This window comes from Rhinatrema bivittatum, chromosome 6 (assembly GCF_901001135.1).
Source record: "Rhinatrema bivittatum chromosome 6, aRhiBiv1.1, whole genome shotgun sequence".
In the NCBI taxonomy this organism is placed as follows: domain Eukaryota; kingdom Metazoa; phylum Chordata; class Amphibia; order Gymnophiona; family Rhinatrematidae; genus Rhinatrema; species Rhinatrema bivittatum.
The window spans coordinates 320,522,061-320,545,664 of NC_042620.1; the positions used below are offsets into that span (position 1 = coordinate 320,522,061).

Below are 23,604 nucleotides of genomic sequence, written 5' to 3' on the forward strand. Positions count from 1 at the left end.
TGATTTTCTAATTCATTTATGAACTGTTTATATATGATTTGCATTTTTAAGGACATTACTGTCTGACATAGCTTCTGTCTGGGTATTTAATGAGACGTTCACGTCAGCCTCTTTTCCTCTTTCTTATGGAGAAGACAGTGGAGACGCCGAGTCCATTTTGAAATGGTAGCCTGCGATGCCAAGATAAGAACTTGTTCTTCCTATTATTATTTATTATTAATACTGTTTTGTTGATACTTTCAGGCAAATACTCTTGTATCATCATCTCTCATATGCTCCTGAGGAAGCATTACCGCGAAACGCCGGCTGTGTAGGGCTGTGTTTATTATTTATAACAAAGAGATTGCTGCCAAAACCTTCTTCATGGATTTATATTGGAACTTAATGTCTATTTAGACTTTTAATGAAAATGATAAAAATTTAGACACACAAATATTTTTTGATTTACTAATAAAAGATTTTTGATAGTGATGGTGAATGATTAAAAGACCGGTTGGGTTCTTTTTGAGAAATTACAAAGTCAGGTTTGCTGACACCGTCACTTAGGCTATATTTAAAATAAATTTGGTTTCCCTCATTGTTTACGGTAATTGAAATCTCCCATTATTATTGCACTGCCAAATTGGTTAGCCTCCCTGATTTCTTTTAGCATTTCATCATCTGTCTGACAAATTTGTCCAGGTGGACGGTAGTATACTCCTATCACTATACTCTTACCCAACACACATGGGATTTCTACAGATATAGATTCTACTGAGCATTTAGTCTCTTATTTATTTTATTTATTTATATTTATTGGTTTTTATATACCGACATTCATCAAAGATATCACATCGGTTTACAGTATAACAAAAGCATACACATGGAGAGCGTTTGACATAGAACAGGAATGGGTAATTAAACATCAAAATGGCAACTAGGGGGGGGGGGAACTATTTACAGGGATTAAATGCAAAGCACCGTAAAATTATAAACATTACTGGAGCTGGTTGCTGATGAGACAAAGGGGAAAAGCTTAAGCTAAATGTTGTATACATTCCAGAAAGTCTGTCGAAAACAAAACAGGAAAGGAAAAGGAGGATTCGGCTGTGTAAGCTATGGAGGTATGATTTAATCGGGAAGAGAGCTTTTAGGGGACGGAGGAGTGGAGTCTCTTGTATGATCTTTATCCCTTTGGACTCTATACCCTCCCGGACATAAAATGCCGCACCCCCACCAAGTTGATTCTCCCTATGACAAGCAGCACAGACGGTAAGGCACTTGGGTTTCTTTGCTATAGGCGCCATCAGTCTGCCAGTATGTTCTAAGGGACGACTGAGAAATGTGCATCCAACTGTATCCATGCTACAAAAATTAGGCATTCAAAATTTAGGCATCCACATTTTCAGTGTGCAACCCTGTGCTTCGATGAGCGCCCAAAAAACTGAGTGCCCACAAGGCCGCTCAGATTGTACATATAGGTAAGTGCGTGCATGTAAAACACTCAGACACCCCTATCAATTGGACACCCAACCAAGCGCCCAACTCAGCATCCAACTAGCCGCACAAACTGGGCGCTCAACTAGGCGCACAGCCGGCACTCTCTCACAACAGATGTCCCTGAAGAGGGCAGCCTAATGTGCAGGAAAATGTGAATTGCTGCCACAGCCTACCAAGTAGTGAACAAGAAAAGCCTGAGCGCGAGGCCTAGTCAAAAAGGCTGCTCAACCCGCCAGGCTGCCCACATCCCCTAAGCTCCCCCAGAAGCAGGAACAAATGTTGGATCAGTATGCTGAGCACGGAGACCGGAGGGAGAAGGAATCCCTAAAAAAAACTCCTGCTCTTTTTTTTTTTTTTTTTTTTTATTCTTAATTATCTGAGCTCAGCCCATTGAGTACAGAGCCAGTCTTCAGCTGTGGGGGGAGAGGGCATTGGACTTCACCACCACGCCCGGCTTCCTGCACCTGCCTGCCTTTCAGCTGTTTTTTGTTTATTTTTTTACAACTAAGTCCATGCCAGCTAAAAACCAGCTACCGGACCAAGGCAATCATCTGAGGGAGGAATCCAGTATATTACCTCAGGAATTCTCAACTGAGGGAGAGACCATATGGTATGACCACAGATTAGAGCGAATTAAATTTCTTTCTTCTTTTCTCCATCTAAAAAAACTTTAAGCAATCTCTCGGCAGAGGTGTATAACTCACTTGTTCTGGATCCACCTGTCTAAACACTAAGAAACATCTGTTAAGTCTATCATTAAACATTGTACCAACAGCACTCCTTGGTACATCATGTCTCTTCGAGAGATGAAATGTCATTTACAAAAAACTGAGCGCAGCTGGTGGAAATCTCAGTCTTCAATTGACCATGGCTATTATAGATAACATTTGGGGTTTTATAGAGCAAAAAAAAAAAAAAAATTTTAGTAGGAGACTCAGTCTGGTTATAAATCACGCGAGTTATCTGGACCTTTGAGCTTTTAATGCTTTTTAATGCTAGCAATCTGATTGAACCAAAGGCTATTAGTTTCACCTAATTGTGAAAAAATTTGCACTATATTTTGAAAATAAAATCAGGATTATTTTTCTGGGTTTCCAAAAACTGCCTTTAATTGCTGAACCAATATGTAGAGAGTCTAGCTGGGAGGAACTTCAATCTTAAGTGTGCTTCTGTTTGACCTCTTTCTAAAAACTACGTCTTTGAACCACCACCCCCATTTCATCACTGCTATTCTTACAAAAATTAATTGAGGCAACTATATTAAAGCAGCTTAATGACTACATGGAGGATTTCCCTATTATTGATCCCTTTCCATTTGGATTTCAGAAGTCATTGAATACTGAGACATTGTTAATTTCTGCTGTGGACATCATTTGGCAGGGATTTGATTCTGGCCAAAGGTATTGTCCTTATATTATTGGACACCTCTATGGCATTTAATACCGTTAATCACTTATCTAATTAATCACTTAAAGAAGTTTGGAATCTCCTTTTTGCATCTTACCTGTCAAATCGCCAGCAGTAGGTCTGTACTGAGTCCGGTATTGAGAGTGGGATCCTGCAGGGCTCGGTCTTTTCTACCACCCTTTTTAATATGTTGTGTATTACCTTGTTTTGGTTTGAGCTATAGGCTATACGGCATTGTCATTCAGTTATTTTTCCTCTGTTATTTTGGGCCTCCACTTTTTTACTTCATTTCACTTATGCCTTTCAAAAAGCAATCTATGAGACAATCAAGATTTTATATTTAACATTGCAAAGGCTGGTATTATGATTTTGGAAAAAATATGTGCTAGTGATAAACTCTTGAAATTTATGTTTGAGGAGGGTGAGATACTGATTTTAGCTCAGGTTAAGAGTCTGGCAGTTGTTTTAGATTCCAGGTTAACCATGCATCCTCAAATAAATGAGTTTTTTTAAAGTTAAGAATGCTCTACAGGCTAAAACTATTACATTTGATTTTGGACAATATTGCAAGTGCTGTTTTTATTTATTTATTTATTTTTTTTACAGGGACTGACTCAAAACTCCCTTTATCTTGGAGTGTGTTTACCATATTATCGGGCCAATGCAATATCATGCATTGAGCCTAGTGCACAGGTTAACGAGCGCTTGGATGCGCGTTTTGGACATGCGTCCAAAAACACGTGTCCCAACTCGCACATAGCTAATAGCGCTCATCACATGTAAATTCCATGTAGGTGATGCTATTAGCTATTACCCTGAGATGCAAGAAGTCCCTGTGCAACTGAGGCACACATTTTAACCTGTCAAATGTTATGCATCCCTGGAATAGGCATAAAGTCTTCCCGCACGTCAAGGGCTCAACTTAAAAACAAAAAAAGCTGCTTTTCTGTGGTTCCACAGAAAGCAGCACCATGCAAAAAAAAAAGTCTTGACTAAAAAAAAAAAAATAAATTTCAGGGCACACAATATACTCGCTCAGGGCCATGTATACTACGTGTGCGTAATGTGCCAGTAAATTAGTTGCTGCGGGATAAAACGGACGCTCATAAATCGAGCATCCATTTTGGTAACTTGCACACACAGGGCACTTAATATTAATTTATTCACTGCTTTACTTACTTCCAACTGGTTCATTCACTGTCACATGTCAGTGAAAGGACCAATCCTCTTTCAGAAGGCTGTCCTGAAAGGGGATTGGACCTTTCCACTGACACTCGTCAGTGAAAAGGATCAATCGGGCACAGCCTTGCAGGGGGCTGGGGAGGGCGCTCTGGCCAAGCTTTTGTGAAATCACAGCCACTTCTCCTAGGCGGCCGATGCAGAGTGCTAGGGACGCACAAATTATCCATTGCGCATCCCTTTCAGCGAGGCAGCTCATTTGTGTATTGCATCAAGCGCCCAGGAGAGGTGGATGTGTGCGTGTTCAAAAAACATGCATCCAATTTGGACGCACATGTTTTTTATGTGCATGATATTGCACTGGCTTGTAGGAGCATTGCAGATTGTACAGAACTTGGCCGCCTGCATTTTGACTGGTACAGGTGGTAGGCAACACATTAGACCTGTTGTGCATGAGCTGCCCTGGCATGTAATTGCTGCAGGAATTAAATATAAAACTGCCACAATTATCCATAAGCTTTTGCAGAATGCTAATTCTCTGTGGATGTGTGTTCTACTGAAAATCTGTAATCCTTCATGTGGTGCACTTCGTTCTTCTCAGTCCCTTCCATTAAAAGGGTGTGTTTGTATGAAACTCATGAAATGGCAGGACCAGCCTATTGGAATAGTCTTTCTTAAAATTGAGGATGACATTGTGCATTAAAAAATGATTGAAAACTCTTTTCAGTTAGCATTTATTCCTTCAGTGTAATTGGATCTCTAATTTTTTTAAAATTTGTTTGTTTGTATAAGCTTTTAATCATTTTATTTAGTCTATTTTTTTTGCTATTTTACATATGTTCTTTTGTGAATCGCTTTGAACTAAGTCTAAGCGGTATATACATTTCTAAATAAATGAAAGATAAAGCCTGGAACTTTCTTTGAAGATGTTTTGCTGGATTAGCTAAATAAGAAAATACAAATCAAGCAGTTGTTTAATAATATTTATACTTTTCAAAAGAGTGTCTCAGATACATAGCTACATTTGCAGAATTCACACTTGCTTGAACAAACTAACAGGCAGAGTTTCATATAATAGCACGTCTAAAAGGCACAGTGGCTCGCCAAAACTCACAGCAAAACAGAGGTTAGAGTATTTCACCACACGTTTAACCATACAAAAGCTGAACTAGGAGGGAAGGGACTGTAACTTGCAGCCTTAAACTAGCGCCTCTCAATAACAGATGTTGATGTTACTGCTCCCCCTTGCATTTTGTAAGTCAACATGCACCTAGCTGAGCACTGGGCTGGAATTTGGTGCTTTCCAATTGTTCTGGGATTCAGAATGAGAAGTACTTTACTAATATTTTTGTTGCCCTTTTTTTGGCCAATATGAAATGAAACTTTATTTGCATCTTTACAGAGTGCTCACCAGCTCCATAGCATGAAATCTACTTCTATATCTGAGCTGGCCATGTAAAGCTGAAAAATTGTTGATTTCATGTCCAGTTATCTTTCTTAATTATTTCTTAATTATTGATTTGGCACTCCTCTGTGACTATATGCAAAGCAGTACACATTAACAGAAGAAACAAAATAATCAGACCTGTTTCTTTGATATGCTACCAGGTAAACCTCTGTACTTTGTGTGTGATTCATACTCATTTACATAAATTTAGCAAAGGTCCACTGTGCATGTATATTCTTGCTTACATTAACACTATTTTGTAAGGAACTAAAAATTGTAACAGCTTGTATAAAAAAAATGCAGACGGTAATAACCAATTACTAAGAAAGTTTAAGAAACCAGGATAGTAGTTTTTAGGTTCAAAACACGAGTCTTGCTATTTATATAATTTCATACTTTACTATGTGGATGTGAAGTGTGTAATCAAGTTTTTGTAAAATAAATATTACAACTTTACTTACCCAGTATTGTCAGCTTATAGTGTCCGAGGTTGGTGGCAGTCTGTAATTCATGTATTTCTTTATTTGACTTGCATACATTTGATGAATATTTGCCAGGATAAAGATTGTACTGCTGCATAAGGAAATCTTTATGCATATAATTAAATTTTTGTGGGATACTTTCAGGGAAAATATGACTGTACTGTAAATGTTCAGTTAAACTGTCCTTCACCTCTGTCCAAAGGTCACTTTCCCATGAACCACTGGGAGCCTCTGTTGTCCTTTTTTCAATAGGTTCTTCACTTATTCCACATTCCTCTGCAAATATACAAAAAAGGAACATTAAATGGACCTCTGAACTGATAAGACAAAGCAAGCACAAAGTATAAGCAGAGATGGTAACTTTAAAATATGGGCGTTCACACCCATGAACACTCATACATAGGCGTGCATGCGCATAAGAGGGCATTTTGCAACGTGTGCGCAAATATGCACACACTTTGTAAAATGTGCGCATAAAGACGTGGCTGGTTATGTACATAGGTATGCGCACATTCACGCACACACACTTCTGCGAGAGCGGAACTTCCCGGGTGTGCTGCCAAGATGCCTCAACCAGTGTGCCAGCCCAATTTAGGTACAGAATGAAAATAATCTGTTTCTGTGTGCTGGTATGAAGAGCAAACTCAGGAGGACCTCGCACGCCTGGGAGGTTCTGAAGGAGGCCTTCAACAGAGGAGCCTCCCACAGACATGGAGTAAGTAGTGCATTGGGGGGGGGGGGGGGGGGGCCAGTAGGGGCTGGGGATGGGTAAGTAGTGCATGATGGTGCTTCAGGGGCACGTATGTAGTGCATGGGGGAGGGCACATTTTCCGTTTTATTCACCATTCCCTTTCTAATAATTCCCAACATTCTGTTTGCTTTTTTGATTGCCGCAGCACACTGAACCGACGATTTCAATGTGTTATCCACTATGACGCCTAGATATCTTTCTTGGGTTGTAGCACCTAATATGGAACCTAACATTGTGTAACTATAGCATGGGTTATTTTTCCTTATATGCATCACCTTGCATTTATCCACATTAAATTTCATCTGCCATTTCAATGCCCAATTTTCCAGTCTCACAAGGTCTTCCTGCAATTTATCACAATCTGCTTGTGATTTAACTACGCTGAACAATTTTGTATCTGCAAATTTGATTATCTCACTCGTCGTATTTCTTTCCAGATCATTTATAAATATATTGAAAAGTAAGGGTCCCAATACAGATCCCTGAGGCACTCCACTGCCCACTCCCTTCCACTGAGAAAATTGACCATTTAATCCTACTCTTTGTTTCCTGTCTTTTAGCCAGGTTGCAATCCACGAAAGGACATCGCCACCTATCCCATGACTTTTTACTTTTCCTAGAAGCCTCTCATGAGGAACTTTGTCAAATGCCTTCTGAAAATCCAAGTATACTACATCTACCGGTTCACCTTTATCCACATGTTTATTAACTCCTTCAAAAAAGTGAAGCAGATTTGTGAGGCAAGACTTGCCTTGGGTAAAGCCCTGCTGACTTTGTTCCATTAAACCATGTCTTTATATATGTTCTGTGATTTTGATATTTAGAACACTTTCCACTATTTTTCCTGGCACTGAAGTCAGGCTAACCGGTCTATAGTTTCCCGGATCGCCCCTGGAGCCCTTTTTAAATATCGGGGTTACATTGGCTATCTTCCAGTCTTCAGGTACAATGGATGATTTTAATGATAGGTTACAAATTTTTACTAATAGGTCTGAAATTTCATTTTTTAGTTCCTTCAGAACTCTGGGGTGTATACCATCCGGTCCAGGTGATTTACTACTCTTCAGTTTGTCAATCAGGTCTACCACATCTTCTAGGTTCACCATGATTTGATTCAGTCCATCTGAATCATTACCCATGAAAACCTTCTCCATCATGGGTACCTCCCCAACATCCTCTTCAGTAAACACGAAGCAAAGAAATCATTTAATATTTCTGCGATGGCCTTATCTTCTCTAAGTGCCCCTTTAACCCCTCGATCATCTCACGGTCCAACTGACTCCCTCACAGGCTTTCTGCTTCGGATATATTTTTTAAAGTTTTTACTGTGAGTTTTTGCCTCTACAGCCAACTTCTTTTCAAATTCTCTCTTAGCCTGTCTTATCAATGTCTTACATTTAACTTGCCAACGTTTATGCATTATCCTATTTTCTTCTGTTGGATCCTTCTTCCAATTTTTGAATGAAGATCTTTTGGCTAAAATAGCTTCTTTCACCTCCCCTTTTAACTATGCCAGTAATCATTTTGCCTTCTTTCCACCTTTCTTAATGTGTGGAATACATCTGGACTGTGCTCCTAGAATGGTATTATTATTTTTTTTTTAACAATGACCATGCCTCTTGCACACTTTTTACTTTTGTAGCTGCTCCTTTCAGTTTTTTTCTAACAATTTTTCTCATTTTAACAACTTTTCCCCTTTGAAAGTTTAGCATGAGAGCCATGGATTTGCATACTGTTCCTCTTCCAGTCATTAATTCAAATTTGATCATATTATGATCACTATTGCCAAGCGGCCCCACCACCATTACCTCTCTCACCAAATCCTGTGCTCCACTGAGAATTAGATCTAAAATTGCTCCCTCGACAGCTGTATATACTACCCATCACTTCAAACCCTGTCAGAGTCACTTCAAACCCTGTCAGAGTCAAACACACAGCCCGTTGCACATGCAAGGCAGCATCAAACAGTCAACTGAAATAGGTACTTTGAATATCAAAGGATTTTTCTATTGGTTAATCACACTTGTAAGATGTCATAGCCTCAGAGCTGTTAAATTTTTCCTTCCCCTACACCTTCCCAACTACAGCAATACCCTCTAAAGGAATGGAAGCACATGACACACTATTGCTGTTCTCTTCACAGATAACTCATCGCCGGAGGAGGAGCATGAGGAGGCCGGCGACTACCCAGTCCTAGACCCCACTGTTGCAGCTGCCATCGCTGGGGAGGAACAGGCTGCTCCTCCCCCACCCCTGCCACTATGAGGAGGAGAAGCTGCAGCTATGGCGGTTCCCCACCTCCAAGAGCGACGGATTGATAAAGCAAGAGGGTAGGCTGTCTAACAAAGCCGTTTGGGCAATAATGCAGATTAGAAGCCAAAATAGTCCAAGTGTAAATTTTATTAGGATGGAGACATGAATTCATACAAATGCCCGACTCAGGCAGAGTTTTGCCTCAGTTGGGGCTGCCTCAGGGGCTGTATATAGTTGTTCTCTTTATGTGTTTATGAAAACTGTCTTGGAATTAATGCACCAAATGCTTAATAATCTGGTGGTTTAATTCTTGATACTGTAGCGAGTAGTCTTCCTTCCGGTACAGCAAGGACTATTTTGGCTTCTAATCTGCATTATTGCCCACCTCCAAGAGCTGCATCCCGGGCCACAGCATCCTCTCCTCATCCCAGTTGGGTTTCCTCCGCTTTTGGACTGGGGGAGTAGGGATGCGGAGACCCAGACTGGCCAGCCTTTGCTGGCAAAGGAAGGCCTGCATCATTCTCCACTTCTTCCATCATCATCTGCCGGCCTGGCTGGAGAACCAGGCTCATCGTCTGGCGCACCAAATCCAGGCAATGAGCCTGTTTCTCAGTGGCAGTTTTTCCATGCCGTGCAGCTGATGGTGGAAGAGCAGAGGGCGATATGAGTAGCCCTTGAGGGAATGGCTGCTGCAGCCGCACGCCAAGCTGAGGTCCAGCAGCGCCACAGCCTGGCACTGCTGGCCTTAGCTTGGTTCATGGGTATGTTCCAGCCAGGCCCCTAAATCTGCTGTCTCTGGCCTCCTTACTGCTCTGGCCCCCTTTTCTGTTCTTGTAAATAGTTTTAGTCCCTAGTTGTTCCCACGTCAGTAATTGCTTTTTTTTTTTTTTTTTAATATATGCAAATAGTTCATTTTTTTTAATTTTTTTTTTTAGATTTTATGAAAACGTTTTATAGCCCTAGCTCTACCCCTCCCCCCATCTCCCTCGCTTACATCACAACCACGAGAGCATCTCTCAAATCATTTGAACCCACTTCCACCATGGAGATAGAAGCCATACTAAAGAAAATGAAACCCTCCACCCACCGCTCCGACCAAATCCCAACTAAGCTACTTCTATTGGTGCCAGACACCATTGCCAAGTTTCTGACAGACATAAATTGCTCTCTTTCACAAGGAATTTTCCCTGATGCTCTAAAACTTGCCACCCTCAAACCTTTGCTTAAGAAACCAAATCTAGATCCTAAGAACCTGAACAACTTTCGGATTATCTCGAAGATCACAATATACTCCACCCCTCCCAATACGGATTCTGCAAATCGCTAAGCACCGAAACGCTCATCTCCCTCACAGACCACCTCAACATGGGCCTAGACAAAGGGCAATCCTTCCTGCTGGGGCTCCTCGACATATCGGCGGCCTTTGACACGGTGAACCATGCCCTCCTCCTAAATCGACTTTCCGACATTGGGATAACAGGAACAGCCCTTAGATGGTTCGACTCCTTCCTCAGTAATAGAGGATTCAAAGTCAAAGTCAATAACAAAGAGTCCCCACACATCAGTTCCTCAAGAGATGTACCTCAGGGCTCATCACTATCTCCCACGCTCTTCAACATCTACCTCCTTTCCCTCTGCCAATTGTTAACAAACCTAAAGCTGAAACACTATCTATACGCCGACGACGTGCAAATTCTGATCCCTATAACTGAATCCCTGACAAAAAGACTTATGTTTTGGGACAACTGCCTCCAGTTCATCAATCTCCTCCTCAACAGCCTCAATTTGATACTCAACCCTGCCAAGACGGAACTCCTCCTCATATCACCGGAAAACAACGATACCTTCCAGCTGACCCAACCCAACACCCTAATCACTCAAGCAAGAGACCTGGGAGTAATAATTGACAGCCATCTGAACTTAAAGAAGTTCAATCACACTACCAAGGACTTCTTCTATAAACTTCAAGTACTACAAAGACTTAAACCTCTCTTACATTTCCAAGACTTCAGATCAGTTCTCCAGGCCATCCTGTTCTCCAAAGTAGACTACTGCAACTCCATTCTGCTTGGTCTTCCTACCGCCGCTACTAAATCTCTTCAGATGCTCCAAAACGCGGCCGCTAGAATCCTGACTAACATCAACAGAAGAGAACATATCACACCCATCCTCAGAGATCTACTTTGGCTTCCAATAAGCTACAGAATCCTTCAAAAATCCCTTACCATCATTCATAAAACCATTCACCACCAGCTCCCCATCGACCTGCAACTCCCACTCAAACTCCACACTTCTTCAAGACCCATTAGGGAAGCCTACAAAGGATCTCTGCACGCCCCTTCCACCAAATCCACCCATCTGACAACCACCAGAGAACGGGCCTTCTCGACAGCGGGACCAGCCATCTGGAATGCCATTCCTCCTGATCTCAGACAGGTACCTTGTCTGTTAACCTTCAGAAAAAAACTTAAAACCTGGCTGTTTCAACAAGCCTTTCACCCAACCTAGGCCTGCATCAACAATGCCACAGATCACATACTAAGTCCGCCTGTTTAGTGCACGCTATCTTAGACAATGCATTTACTTTGTTATAGTTATAGAGTTACCTCTACACTTCCGGATTCCTCTCCTTCCTAGTTCCATTACCCCTGTTCATTGTAACTTTTGCATCTTCTTCGTTATTGCTGTTAATCCCCGTTCCATGTAAACCGATTTGATATGATTTATTTATTTTATTTATTTAAACATTTTTCTATACCGTCGTTAAGTTAAATACCATCACAACGGTTTACAGAAGGGCACGATAAAGAGAAATATGGGTGGTATAGATTACAAATTACTTGTGTGCCATCATAGTATGGTAACAATTTAAAATAATAAACTAGGTGTGTAAGTTAAACCTGATTGTTAGGAACAAATTAGGCAGTTTGATTTTAACATTAATATGCTTATGTAGGTTACTAAAAACTTCTAGCTTGGTGCATCCTTATCGCTCAACTATTTTTCTCCATCTTTATAAAATGCTTGTTTAAAAGGCCAGGTTTTCAGATTAGTTTTGAATAATTTCAGATTTGTCTCTAGTCTTATTTCGCGTGGCATGGTATTCCAGAGTACAGGACCAGCCAGTGACAGTGCTCTTTCCCTTACTTGCGTGAGATGTGCTGATTTGATAGAGGGGACAGTTAGTAGAGCTTTATTTGCAGATCTCAGGTTTCTTTGTGGTACATGCACGCGCAGTGCCGTGTTAAGCCAGTCGGCTTTATCATCGTGGATTAGTTTATGGATTATACAAAGTGCTTTATATTGTATTCTTTGTTCAATTGGAAGCCAGTGGAGTTCAGCAAGTGTTCCTGTAATATGGTCACTCTTTTTTTTGCCTGTCAAAACTCTGGCAGCGGAATTTTGCAATATTTGCAGAGGCCGAATTGTAGATTGAGGTAGTCCTATAAGCAGGGGGTTACAATAATCTGTGCTAGCGAATATCATTGCTTGTAGAACTGTGCGAAAATTGTTAATCGTTAATAGAGGTTTTAGTCTTCTCAGGATCATTAGTTTTGCATAACCTTCTTTTATTTTCTGTGAGATGTGTTGTTTCATGTTTAGCTCAGGGTCAATTATTACTCCTAGATCCCTTCATGATTGTATCATGAAGGTAGGTATAAAAAAAGTATAGATAAATAAATATTTTCAACTTTGTATGTGTGTCTTTTCTTTTGTAGGGCTGGATTAATTGTGTTTCACAGGTTACAGGATTTATCTTGTTTGATCAAAAAAACCCCTCCAATGCTAACAGTGGGGCCGATGCAATAATTTTCACGGAAAGCGGGTACTGACTTTTCAGCGCCCGCTTTCTTAACACACGCATGGCGCCCGCAAGGGGGGGTGCCATACAATAGGCAAATTAGGGGGTTGCGCTAACAAGGAGGTGCTAGGGTCACTTGTGTGACCTTAGCGCCTCCTTGCTAAAGCGACCCCGTGTCGGCTGCTGGTTATGAAGACCGACACCGGTAAACTCGGCATCGGTTTTCATAACCAGCCGTCTGCCAGTAATAAAAACAGATGCAGAGTTTAGTACAGCCATCGGTGGGGTGTGCGCCGACAGGCCGCCGGCGCACACCCCACGAATGGCTGAAGATTTAAAAATTCTGAGGGGCCATTGCCACTGCATCCCAACATGCCTGAGAGATGAAGCAGCCACGAGACATCCTCCCCACTGAAGATTCAAGTAAATAAAGAGGAAGAGGTCTGGGTGAGAGTGAGGGTGTGATAACCTGTGTGTAGAAAAGAGAGAGAGCATGTGTGTTGTGGGTGAGAATGAATGTGAGCATGTCTGAGTGTGTGAGAATGTGAGTGTGAAAGCATGTGTGTATGAGAGAGGGAGTGTGTGTATGTTTGTGTGTCCGTGTTTGTGTGACAGCATGTGTGTTTGAGAGAGCACGTGTGTACATGGGAGCATGTGTGTGAGAATGAACGAGAGGGACCATGTGAGTGAAGAAAGGGGGACCATGTGTGTATATGAGAGAGGAAAAAGATTGTGTGCCCCCTCCTATTCCACAGCAATCTCAGGGCAACTGGAGGTCAAACGTTCCCAGGTATGGAGAGAGGAATTTTTTAATCCTTATTAGATTTGTTGGCTATTATTTGATGTGTCTGTTTTGAAATATTTTATTGGTGTTTGTGAAATTAAATAATTTATGAGTTTTTATTGGATGTTCTATATAAAAGTTTTGAAATATTCTTTTTATTAGTATGGTTTTACTATTATTGATATTTTATATTTCTTGATTGTTTAGTTTGATGATATATGAGGAATGCAGTTTTTTAAATTTTTCCATTGTTGCACTGTGGTTTCCAATTCAGTTTTTATCTGCACTTTTGAATTTATACTTTATGGTCTCTTTATTTTGCATTTGGCAAGGGTCTGACTGTGTTTTGCATGAGTGACTTAGGTGAGATATTCTGTTGGCATGTAGTTTCTATATAGGAACCTACAGGAGCTGGACTTGTTCAGTTTTCCTAACAGGTGGTGTATTAGTGTTTTAGGGCCTGTGGTAATATTTGCAGTATTGCTTCTTCATAGGTAGGATTGCTACTATTTGAGTCTGGCAGTTAGGGTGTTATGATATGGCAGGCTTCCTATAGGAATATCATTTACCGGCAAATTAAAGGGACAGCTATGGGGACCACTATGGCCCCCAATATTGCACGCCTTTACATATACAAATTCAAAATACTTTTTCTTTCTCTCTCACATTTTTGGCAGTTTAATTTTTTCCTGGTACAGATATATTGATAAAAAAAACAAAAAGAGCACTTAATGGGTCCTATGTATCAAAATAAAACAGCAAAAGGCACCACTCACTAATAATTATATATTGATGGAGGCTCCAAAACAATAATCAATATTTCTTTCACAAAATGTCAATAGTTATTTTATAGTTTAGACTTATATCCCATCTAAATAGTTCATATAACATCCATCAAAATTGATTAACAAAAAATCTAAAAATGATATACACTCAGTATCGATGGTTGTAATATCACTGTCAATATACCCCAGGGGTAAGTATACCTTTAAAGACTACAAGAAATATATATAATTAACAGGCAGATAATGATGCCAGGGGACAAAGGAAGAGGGGTGGAGGCAGAGGGAAGGAGATGATGATGGGGAGGGGGTGAGGAAGAGGGAAGGTGAAGATGCAAGGGGTGAGGAAGAGGTGTTGGAAGGTGGTGGTGATGCCTGGGGATAGGGAAGAGGGATGGAGGGAGAGGGAAGGTGATGATAATGCAAGGGTGGGGGAAGAGGAAAAGTGATGGACAGGGGTGGTGGGAGAGGGAAGATGATGATGTCAGGGGGGTGGGGAAGATGCCGGGGAGTGAGGTTCCTTTGCTCTATGAGGGCAGCTTAAGCAGTAGCAGAGCTCCATCATACAGGAGCTCCCAGTTAGGGCAGCTTAAGCCCTTTAAGCTTCCAAAAGCACAAAAAAGAGGCTAGCCTTAGAATTTATTTTGTTGTACCTTTTTTTTGTAAATAAATACACATTCAGGTTCGGAAATATCTTTGTATTAGAGTGGTCCTTTCTTGTATAGCCTGCCTTTGATTCATGCAAAGTATCTCCTCCAATTGTGCCTGAGTCAGCTCCTCTTCCTCCTGATTCTCATTGTCCCTCTGGAGGAAGCATATGTGTTTTTGGCAAGGTAATGTAGCATACTGCATGCTAGAAAGATCTCAGACTTTAGGTGGGCTGTATAAAGCATCCTCCTGATCTGTCCAGACAGCGGAAACTTGTTTTAAGTAAGCCAAAGGATCTCTCAATGACAGCCCTGGTCTTCCGGCATGCCCGGTTAGCGACAGTCAACTGCAGTCCCTGGGATAGCTATGGAGATCATGAGCCAGGTTTTATGTGGATAGCCTCTGTCATCTATAAAGGAGAAGCCACGGAAAAGCTGCGATAGATATACTTTTGGGTTTGAGAATGGGAAAATTCACAGGACCAATTTTTAGCAGGCCTGCCGTGCCAACACTCAGTCAACCTAAATATAAGGGACACAATAGGAAGCAGTGAAATTGGTATGTGGTAGAAGGGATATGTGCTTTCCTACCTACACGCCATCCCCCAGTGATGCGACCTTGCTGGAAGCGGTCATTAATTCTTGATTGTGAGAGAATGTAGACATTGAGCGTGGATTCTGGAAACTAGGGTATGACGTTCATGATAATGCCCTTGGCATTGCAGACCACTTGCATACTGAGAGAGTGGAGTTCACCTACCACAAACCACAAGGACCTCGACTAAGCTCCCAAGAGAGGGGAAATGTGCAAGTTAATATAAATCAGTCATTATTTAGTGTTGCTACTGTCTTCTGCTAGGAAAAGATATAAAGAGTTGCGCCTTCCTAAGGCAGCAACCAGGACCTGCTCTATACACAAAGGTGGTAGACTGACTGATTCCAGAAGTGACCCCTAGAGGTGTCTGGAAGGTGCTGGTAGCAAAAAAGGCAAGGGTGATAGTGACCTTGACATGTACTGGCAAGGCATGGCCTCTTTGGGTGGTAGGTTGCAGGTCCTGCTCTAAAAGCTGACAGATCCAGAAACTGCACCCTAGCCCTGTAAACTCTGTGTAAGGTGAGAGATATGTGCAGATGTGGGAGCCCAGGGAATGACTGGTCCTTGTGTGGCAGGGCCTGGCCAGTTCTGCTTCACTGGACAGAAAGACAAGTCTAATAGCAACATATGGAACACTGAGGGGATCTGTAGGACATGTGCTTTGAGTTAGCAGCCAGAGTCTCTCAGTATGCGCTGCAGGGGCAAGATTTGAATTCTGCACCCGGAGGAAAGGGGGGGGGGGGGGGGGGAATATATAAATAAAAACTGTTTTTTCCAAAAATCAGCAAAATAAAAGATCAAAGAAAGGAAAGGATGTGCTCAGCAATAAAGGAACCAGTATGAACTGGAACAGAGGTACTGAGAAGAAGTATACCAGTTAGCCAGTCATGTGCACAGATAGTATATAGGATGGGAGGATTCATACAGAAACTTGTAGAACTGGTTCCAGGCACCCAGTGCTTTGTATGGGTTCAGCCAGTCTCTATCTAGGAAGAAAGGGGGACAGCTTTGCTTACTACTCTCTCTGCTTGAGATTTAAACGATTTGTTTTTACCTTGTGCTTGCTGTCTACTAAATAAAGTTAATTCCATTTGTAAACATTTACATTTTACATCTATGTAGTTTATTTCTTTCTGTTATCAAGGCTCAGGTAAATAAACGAATTAAAAGGAAATTTAGACAAACCGGGAACAAACTCACCGAAGGTTTAGCCCAAAGCAACCTTCTGATATATATATGCTGAGGTTGTGAGGAGACAGAAGGGGGCTAAACAAAGGGGTCTCCTCCTTCTCCTCAGCCGTACTGATCTGAGTACCCATGCAGCCAGGTTTTGTGTGGATAGCCTCTCATCTATAAGGGAGAAGCCCTAGCCTCCTTTGTAGATCCCGGTTCCTGTCTCGTCCCTATCTATTACTCTAAGCACCAGTCTACACCTGAATACCTTATTAAATCAGTGGAGTCCTCTTTATCCCTGATTCATTAAATGCAAGTCAGGTGTATATCCCTATAACTCTCCCAGAGTCCCCCCAGTAGGTCCCAGTCTGTCTCCGACACACTCCCTCCCACCCTGTGACCTGCATCTGTGTCCACTCACCCAGAGAGACCAGCCCAGCAAAGGAAAACACATGACAGAAAATGAACGTTTGCACTGCCTTGCGTAAGCAGGCAGTAGCAAATATGCACGCGCTGTATCATAAGAGTGTCCCTCTTATAAAATACGTCAAAAGCGAAGCCCGTCTCAACCCACCCATTTTTTGTGTGTGAACAACAACATATGTGCACAAATCCTGGCTTTATGAAATAGTGTTCCTGTGCGCCCGGCACAGATGTGCGAGTATCCAACCATTTTCACGCACGCAGGCCTTTTAATATTCACCTTTGAATGAAAATATTATCACTAAAGTCAACCAGGAAATACAGTAAATTACTGAGAACGAAGGTAAAGAAATTAAGTTCAGTAGCAGAGGCTAGAATATAATGCAATAGTAGTGGGTCGGTTAAGGAAGAAAAAGCAGTGTCAGTGCTCGGCTCAGAAGGAACAAAGGCAGCAGGGCTACAAGAGTGAGTGAAAGCATGAAATTGTGAGATTAGGTTGTGTACCATCAAATGACCAATCACAAAAGCTATCTCACAGGAGATTTCCTGACTCATTTCATATCTAAACATACTGATTGATATATCTACCTAAGCTTTATTACCTAGATAAATATATGCATCTACAAGTATGAATTATGCATTCAACCAAACAATTTTGTTTTCTTAAAACAAGAGTCGGGGGAGGACAATTTTCATCTCCCCTGAGGAGCTTGCAGTTCAGTTTCCCTTTGAAAATTCATCCACCATGCATAATGGGGTACAAAAGTCCCAACATATTTGTACTTGCATGGGAGCAGGTGCATAATACTCACATGAAAGTACAGACAGATTTGAAACAAATCTCCGTACACACTTTCACTCCTCAGACACAACCCTGCCCACACGTTTATGCATGCAGTGAAACAGCAAGTGTACTTTTACCCACGTATCGGGGAGGGGAGAGTCAAAGTGTAATTATTAGAGTAAATATTTTGATTACTGCCCTCAAGATTAGCAGTATTTCCAGGCAGAAAAGCATTCCATCAAAACCTTACACGCTGAAAGCAATGAGACATGCAGCTTTCCTGACAAATATTATTCAATTATAAAAACCATTTCAGCATTATACCAAGTTGCACTGATTCAATTTTTAATTTTGAGTAACTACATATACACATCTGGCCAGAAATCTAGTTGAAAATAAATACTACTGGGAAATGTGGTATATTACTTTAGTACCCTCCAGATTAAAGTGAAAATAGCTTATTTGCTGATTTTATTGTATTCAAGTTCAAACAGCCTAGAGTAAGCCTTCCTCCTCCTGAAATTGCAGTCATGTCTTGTCTTCTTTTTTCTATTTGTAGCTTGAGGCTCAAGTTTTCATGTTCTATTTCTACACTTGTTATTGAATTAACATGAACAGATGTAAAACGAGGACAGTAAGCCATTGGCTATGAATAGTAAGCTGTTGCAGCCAATGTTTAAGAGACAAATGGCAGGAAGATAGAACATGATTTTATTTGGAAGGATAAAGCTAATCACCTTTGTTAACAGATCATATATACAAGGAGAAAGCCACCTCCTACAACATAAGGGAAGTGGCTACTCTTTACATCAAGGAAGCGAGAAGCCAGCACATCCATCCATACAACTGATTATTCATACCAGCAATTTCCTTTGGCTCCTTGGGCATTATTTCAAAAGGAACCAGCTTCTTCTCATGAGACTTCACTCCCAATGACTGGGGTCAGACACCCCACTTTCATTTTGTAGTTTGGATTTCATTAAATGGAAACATAACCCCAAAACAAAATCATGTCCCCTATAGTTTCTGTTCATCTCTTGATGGCCATACCTATGCATCAGTAGTAGCCCCCTACCTCCTTTGGGACATGCCCTCAGTGTTGCTCAGTGGCTGGTGAAGTCTGCCACAATCATTTCCCCCTCCTCAGGCCTGGGTGCACTACCTCTTCAGCCACAACAAACATTATGTGTCATGCTGGGCAACTCCCAAAAGTCCATCGAGCCCAGTGCCCTGTCTCCAACAGTAACCAATCTCTCCTTTAGTAGTGCCTCCAGCAAAGTATACCCAGTATTTTTCCCTTTCTGAATCACTTTGCACTTATCCACATTAAATTTAATCTGCCAGTTCTCTAGTCTTGCAAAGTACTGCGGCAATCCCTCAGTCTGCTTATAAGAACATGCCATATTGGGTCAGACCAAGGGTCCATTAAGCCTAGCATCCTGCCTCCAACAGTGGCCAGTCCAGGCCATAAGAACCTGGCAAGTTCCCAAAAACTAAGTCTATTCCATGTTACTGTTGCTAGTAATAGCAGTGGAGCAGTGGTTATTTTCTAAATCAACTTAATCAATAGCAGGTAATAGACGTCTCCTCCAAGAACGAATCCAATCCTTTTTTAAACCCAGCTATACTAACTGCACTAACCACATCCCCTGGCAACAAATTCCAGAGTTTAATGCGTTGAGTGAAAAAGAACTTCCTCCAATTAGTTTTAAATGTGCCACATGCTAACTTCATGGAGTGCCCCCTAGTCCTTCTATTATCCGAAAGAGTAAATAAGCGATTCACATTTACCCGTTCTAGGCCTCTCATGATTTTAAACACCTGTTTCATATCCCCCCTCAGCCATCTCTTCTACAAGATGAAAACTTCTTTAGTCTTTCCTCATAGGGGAGCTGTTCCATCCCCTTTATCATTTTGGTCACCCTTCTCTGTACCTTCTCCATTGCAACTATATCTTTTTTGAGATGAAGGGACCAGAATTGTACACAGTATTCAAGGTGCGCTCTCACCATGGAGCGATACAGAGGCATTATGACATTTTCCATTTTATTCACCATTCCCTTTCTAATAATTCCCAACATTCAGTTTGCTTTTTTGACTGACACAGCACACTGAACCAACAATTTCAATGTTTTATTCACTATGATGCCTAGATCTCTTTCTTGGGTGGCAGCTCCTAATATGGAACCTAAGATTGTGTAACTATAGCATGGGTTATTTTTCCCTATATGCATCACCTTGCAATTATCCACATTAAATTTCATCTGCCATTTGGATGCCCAACTTTCCAGTCTTACAAGATCTTCCTGCAATTTATCACAATTTGTTTGTGATTTAACTACTCTGAGTAATTTTGTATCATCTGCAAATTTGATTACCTCACTCGTCGTATTTCTTTCCAGATCATTTATAAATATATTGAAAAGTACGGGTACCAATACAGATCCCTACGGCACTCCACTGCCCACTCCCCCCAATACAGATCCCTACGGCACTCCACTGCCCACTCCCCCCAATACAGATCCCTACGGCACTCCACTGCCCACTCCCCCCAATACAGATCCCTACGGCACTCCACTGCCCACTCCCCTCTTGTCCATTTAATCCTACTCTCTGTTTCCTGTCTTTTAGCCAGTTTGTAATCCACGAAAGGACATCGCCACCTATCCCATGACTTTTTACTTTTCCTAGAAGCCTCTCATAAGGAACTTTGTCAAACGCCTTCTGAAAATCCAAATACACTACTTCTACTGGTTCACCTTTAACTACATGTTTATTAACTCCTTCAAAAAAGTGAGGCAGATTTGTGAGGCAAGATTTGTCTTGGGTAAAGCCATGCTGACTTTGTTCCATTAATCCATGTCTTTCTATATGTACTGTGATTTTGATATTTAGAACACTTTCCACTATTTTTCCTGGCACTGAAATTTATTTATTTATTTATTTTTATATACCGACATTCTTACATCAAATGCAAATCATACCGGTTTACATAAAACAGAAAAAGCAGGAAATATATTTCCATAGTCAAATACAATGAATATTTATAAAAAATTGTTAACAAGCCATAAGGTAAGAACTTGGAAAAAAAGTTAATTAACAGAAAAAATAAATGAAAGAATTTTAAATGAAGCACAAAGGGTTGCACTAACTGGTCTGTAGTTTCCCAGATTGCCCCTGGAGCCCTTTTTAAATATTGGGGTTACATTAGCTACCCTCCAGTCTTCAGGTAGAATGGATGATTTTAATGATAGGTTGCAAATTTTTACTAATAGGTCTGAAATTTCATTTTTGAGTTCCTTTAGAACACTGGGGTGTATACCATCCAGACCAGGTGATTTACCGCTCTTCAGTTTGTCAATCAGGCCTACCACATCTAGGTTCAGCATGATTTGGTTCAGTCCATCTGAATCATTACCCATGGGTATCTCTCCAACATCCTCCTTCAGTAAACACCGAAGCAAAGAAATTATTTAATCTTTCCATGATGGCCTTATCTTCTCTAAGTGCCCCTTTAACCCCTCGATCATCTAATGGTCCAACTGACTCCCTCACAGGCTTTCTGCTTTGGATATATTTTAAAAAGTTTTTACTGTGAGTTTCTGCCTCTACGGCCAACTTCTTTCTTAGCCTGTCTTATCAATGTCTTACATTTAACTTGCCAATGCTTATGTATTATCCTATTTTCTTGTGTTGGATCCTTCTTCCAATTTTTTAATGAAGATCTTATGTATTAAGTACTTTCAATATTTTTGTGTCATCTGCAAATTTGATCATCTCAATTCACTACCCTCTTTTTCATATCATTAATGAAAAAGTTAAACACTTGTTCCAGTACAGATCCCTGAGGATTTACCTCTTTCCATTGGGGAAAACTGACCATTTATTCCTACTTTATTTCCTATCCACAGTAAGACCTAGCCTCCTATTTCATTAATTTTTAGTTTACAGTGGAGGAAATGCCTTTTATCAGACACTTTCTGAAAATGTAAATAAGCTGTACAGACTAGCTCACTTTTGTCCACATGCTTGTTTTATACCTTGAAAAAATTCAAATAGATTAATGAGGTAAGATCTCCCTTTGCTAAATCCATGTTGCTCTTCCCCATTAAACCTGGTTTACCTATATATTTATAGTGCAAACCTATATTTCCTCTGCTGCATTGCTATGACTAGATCAATGGGGCTGGGCTTATTTCCCTCATTTTAATCTCCCTCCTGTCTAGCCTAGCCATCACAGTGTCCACAGCTTCCTCCAGAACCCAGCAAATATGTACCCCAAGTCTGGGCAATAGCTGTCACTGCTGAGTGATGGCTGAAACAACATCCCCTGGGAGCTGTGAACACTGGCTCCACCTCAGCCTGTTCGAGGAGCAGAAACAGGGATCGGAATGGATTTCAAGCAGTATGCAGAAGGTCCGTTATAGAACACTTTCACTACTATATTAATTACACCATATCTATTTTGGGGATATAAACAATTTGATATTACCAAAGTTTGTTGCAATTTAGTGTGCAAACATTTAGTAGTCAATAGAAAAGTCATGTATACAATATGAAAGATAACTGAAGACTTGGGAAGCTTAATTTAGAATTGGCAGGGCTTTGTAACTCCCGCGGTATGGGAAAAATACTGTGGCTTAGTGAATAAGCCCCTAACTTTGAAGGAGGCAGTTGCCTATGCAAAATCCAGGCCTGAATGTGTGTCATCAGTAACACAAAAAACCACATTAATACAGAGAAAATTTAAATGAGCTGTGGTGCATATAGATGCATGTTTTTGTGTTCAATATAAATCAAGTTAAGCCACACAGTTTGGATTAATCCACTGGCTAACACAATAACAACTACATTTCAAGAAGTGCAGTTAACTTTTTTAGCTGGCAACTGTAGTTAATGTATTTATCCATGCCAGACTACCGCACCTCATCTCACCCAGAGTGTGATGAAAGGGCCTTCTGCAAACCAATTCCCTCTCTTGATGAACCAAGTGGGCCACCTAGGGCCAAGTGCCTGCCTTATCCATGAGCTCGGACCCCACCTTGCTTCAGTCCCACTCCCATGAGCTCTGGCCCTATTCGTTTCTGCCTTGCTCACAGATAATCAAAATGGTACTGGTTGACCTAAAGCTCCCCTTTGACCTGTACGAGCCTATATTACCGGCGGCAGGAATGCAGCAGCATTACCAGTTATGGGAAAACCACTTTAATGCAGTACATGTATGGAAACTGCATATGGTTTTTATGTAAAAATATTAAGAATTATGTACATTTTAATTAGATTATTCAATATCAAATATGCTGTTGTCACTGAATTGGTTAATTTAAAAATACAATTTTAAAGAAAACATTTGCAGTGGATTAATGCCACAAATTATAATAGATTTGAATATAATCAGCTGAGTATTTACATGTATATGCTTCCTAGGAAAACTGTAAAAAGTGCAGAGTTTGTCTTGCCAGGTTTGCATGCTTCCATACATTTACACACATTTCTAGACTCCTAGAAGCATATTATTTTTTATTTTTGAGGTTGGACAAGCTCTGAGAGCTCAGTCTTGAGTTGATGTTTTTTAGATTTGGAGACTAATCCCTGTGTTTGTGTTATGCTACACCA

At 40.9% G+C, this 23,604-nt stretch overlaps 1 protein-coding gene across 1 annotated transcript in view; it reads right to left on the reverse strand.

Moving 5' to 3' along the window:
* Nucleotides 1-23,604, reverse strand: part of RADX (RPA1 related single stranded DNA binding protein, X-linked) — a 239,279-nt gene that overhangs the window by 26,325 nt on the left and 189,350 nt on the right. The window contains 1 exon segment of the mRNA XM_029607574.1: nt 5,974-6,270. Within this exon segment, the coding sequence (XP_029463434.1) occupies nt 5,974-6,270 (297 nt within the window).